The sequence below is a fragment of the Coturnix japonica genome, chromosome 22 (assembly GCF_001577835.2).
Source record: "Coturnix japonica isolate 7356 chromosome 22, Coturnix japonica 2.1, whole genome shotgun sequence".
Lineage (NCBI taxonomy): Eukaryota > Metazoa > Chordata > Aves > Galliformes > Phasianidae > Coturnix > Coturnix japonica.
Window position 1 is genome coordinate 2543614 of NC_029537.1, and position 3305 is coordinate 2546918.

Consider the following 3305-nt stretch of genomic DNA (forward strand, 5'->3'; position numbering starts at 1 on the left):
GGTGCAGTGTTACCCTATGGGGTCTATGGGGTCTATAGGATGTGCAGCGTTACCCTATGGGGTCTATGGGGTCTATGGGGTCTATGGGTGTGCAGTGTTACCCTATAGGGTGTGCTATGGGGTGCAGTGTTTCCCTATGGGGTCTATGGGGTGCAGTGTTACCCTATGGGGTCTATGGGATCTATGGGGCGCAGTGTTCCCTATGGGGTCTATGGGATCTATGGGGCGCAGTGTTACCCTATGGGGTCTATGGGATCTATGGGGCGCAGTGTTCCCTATGGGATCTATGGGGTCTATGGGATCTATGGGGCGCAGTGTTACCCTATGGGGCGCAGTGTTCCCTTTGCAGGTTCAGCAGCGTGTTCCCCAGCCTGACGATGGCGGTGAAGCGCCGCGAGCAGACGCTGCAGGATTATCGGCGGCTGCAGGGCAGGGTGGACAAATACGAGGACAAGGAGCGGAGCGGGGCCGTGCTGGCCAAGCTGCACCAGGTGGGTGATGGGATGGAGACCACGGTGCTGACCCCCTCCCCATCCCCACCTCAGACCCCCTCCCCACTGCACTCCTTCTCCCCCCATCCCCACCTCAGACTCCCCATTACAGTCCTTCTCTCCCTCCTCCCCATTTCAGCCCCTCTTCTCTTCCCCACTTCAGCCCCACTCCTCCCTACCCCAGACCCTCTCCCCTTCCCCACTTCAGACCCTCTCCCCACTTCAAACCCCCTCCTTCCCTCTTCAGACCCTGTAGCCTATAGCCCTTCTCCCCCTCCCCATTGCAGTCCCTCTCCTCCCACTCCCCACTTTATACCCTCTCCCCCTCCCCACCTCAAACCCTCTCCCAACCTCAGACCCCCTCCCCACTGCAGACCCTCTCCCCTACCTCAGATCCCCCATCCCACTGCAGTTCTTCTCCCCTCCCCCCCACTTCAGACCCTCTCCCCACTGCAGTCCCTCTCCCCAATACTGCAGACCCTCTCCCCACTTCAAACCCCCCCCTTCCCACTTCAGACCCTATAGCCTATAGCCCTTCTCCCCCTCCCCACTGCAGTCCCTCTCTCTCTCCACTTCAGACCCTCTCTCCATTGCAGTCCCTCTCCCCATCCTCCACACTTCAAACCCACTCCTCCCCACTTCAGACCCTCTCCCCATCCAGACCCCCTCCCCACTGCAGTCCCTCTCCCCCCTCTCCCCACTTCAGCCCCACTCCTCCCTACCTCATACCCTCTCTCCCCCTCCCCACTTGAGACCCTCTCCCCACTGCAGCCCCTCTCCCCACTTCAACCCCCCTCTCCCCCCCTCCAGCCCCTCTCCCCTCCCCACTCCATCACCATGTGCTCTCAGCTCTGTTCCATCCCTCTCCCACCCCCCTCCTCCCCCCTTTCCCCCCCCATAGGAATTGCACTGGGATTAACTGGCAGGTGCCCCCGGCTGCGGTTTCACCCCCCACCCCCTCCTGCCCTTTAACATCCCATGGCTGCTCCCATCCCGCCCCACAGCTGAAGGTCATGGGGGTGAATGGGGGGATGGGGGGGGCACAGATATGGGGTTGTAGGGCACAGATATGGGGCTGCGGGGCACAGATGTGGGGCCGTGGGGTACAAAATGGGGTTGTGGGGGACAGATATGGAGTTGTGGGGCACAGATGTGGGGGTTATGGGGCACAAATATGGGGTCGTGGGGCACAGATGTGGGGTTATAGGGCACAGATGTGGGGTTGTAAGGTACAAAATGGGGTTGTGGGGCACAAATATGGGGTTGTAGGGCACAGATATGGAGTTGTGGGGCACAGATATGGGGTTATGGGGCACCAAATGGGGCTGTGAGGCACAGATGTGGGGTTATGGGTCTCAGATATGGGGTTATGGGGCACCAAATGGGGCTGTGAGGCACAGATGTGGGGTTATGGGTCTCAGATATGGGGCTGGTGACACAGCTATGGGGTTGCGGGGCTGTTGCTGTCCCTGTCCCACAGCCCTCCCTAAAGCCATGGGGCAGCCGTGGGTCCCATAGCTGTGCTGTGGGTCACTATTGCATTCACTGCCCCACATAACCCCCTGCCCCACATCTCCTGCCCCACATCTCCTGCCCCACATAACCCCCTGCCCCACATCTCCTGCCCCACATCTCCTGCCCCACATCTCCTGCCCCACATCCCCCTGCCCCACATCTCCTGCCCCACATCTCCTGCCCCACATCCCCCCCTGCCCCACATCTCCTGCCCCACAGGCCCGCGAGGAGCTGCGCCCGGTGCGGGAGGACTTTGAGGCCAAGAACCAGCAGCTGCTGCAGGAGATGCCCCAGTTCTACAGCAGCCGCGTGGAGTATTTCAAACCCAGCTACGAGGCGCTGATACGGGCACAGGTGGGAACAGCCGGCCCCATAGAGCATCACACCCCATAGCACATAACATCCCATATCCTGATCCCATAGAACATAACACCCCATATCCTGATCCCATAGAACATAACATCCCATAGCCCCATAGCACATAACATACCCTGATCCCATAGCCCATAGCCCACGGCCCCATAGACCATAATGTATCCTGATCCCATAGCCCGTAATATCCCATGACCCCATAGACCATAATGTACCCTGCATCCCATAGCCCATAACATCCCATAGCCCATAGCCCATAATATACCGTACCCTGATCCCATGTCCCACATCCCATATCCCACATCCCATATCCCACATCCCATATCCCATATCCCATATCCCACATCCCATATCCCACATCCCATATCCCATATCCCACATCCCATATTCCATATCCCATATCCCATATCCCATATCCTATATCCCATATCCCACATCCCATATCCCATATCCCACATCCCACATCCCATATCCCATATCCCATATCCCACATCCCACATCCCATATCCCATATCCCATATCCCACATCCCACATCCCACATCCCACATCCCACATCCCATATCCCATATCCCATATCCTATATCTCACATCCCATATCCCGTATCCCATATCTCATATCCCCCTTCTGCCCACTGGGTGGCGCTGTGGAGCACAGCGCTGTCTGTGTCCTGTCCTATAGGGCACAGTGGGGTCAGCATCCCCCATAGGGCACAATGGGGTCAGCATCCCCTATAGGGCACAGTGGGGTCAGCATCCCCTATAGGGCACAATGGGCTCCTGTCCCATAGCACCCAATGGGCTCATCCCTCATAGCACCCAATGGGCTCATCCCCCATAGCACACAATGGGCTCATCCCCCATAGCACCCAATGGGCTCATCCCCCATAGCACCCAATGGGCTCATCCCCCATAGCACACAATGGGCT

General features: G+C 58.4%; 1 protein-coding gene across 1 annotated transcript in view; it reads left to right on the forward strand.

The window, feature by feature from the left end:
• BIN3 (bridging integrator 3) overlaps positions 1 to 3305 on the forward strand; it is a 28210-nt gene that overhangs the window by 22448 nt on the left and 2457 nt on the right. The window contains exons 6-7 of the mRNA XM_032448855.1: positions 350 to 491; positions 2226 to 2360. Coding sequence (XP_032304746.1) covers positions 350 to 491; positions 2226 to 2360 — 277 coding nt within the window. The remainder of the gene's footprint in view (positions 1 to 349; positions 492 to 2225; positions 2361 to 3305) is intronic.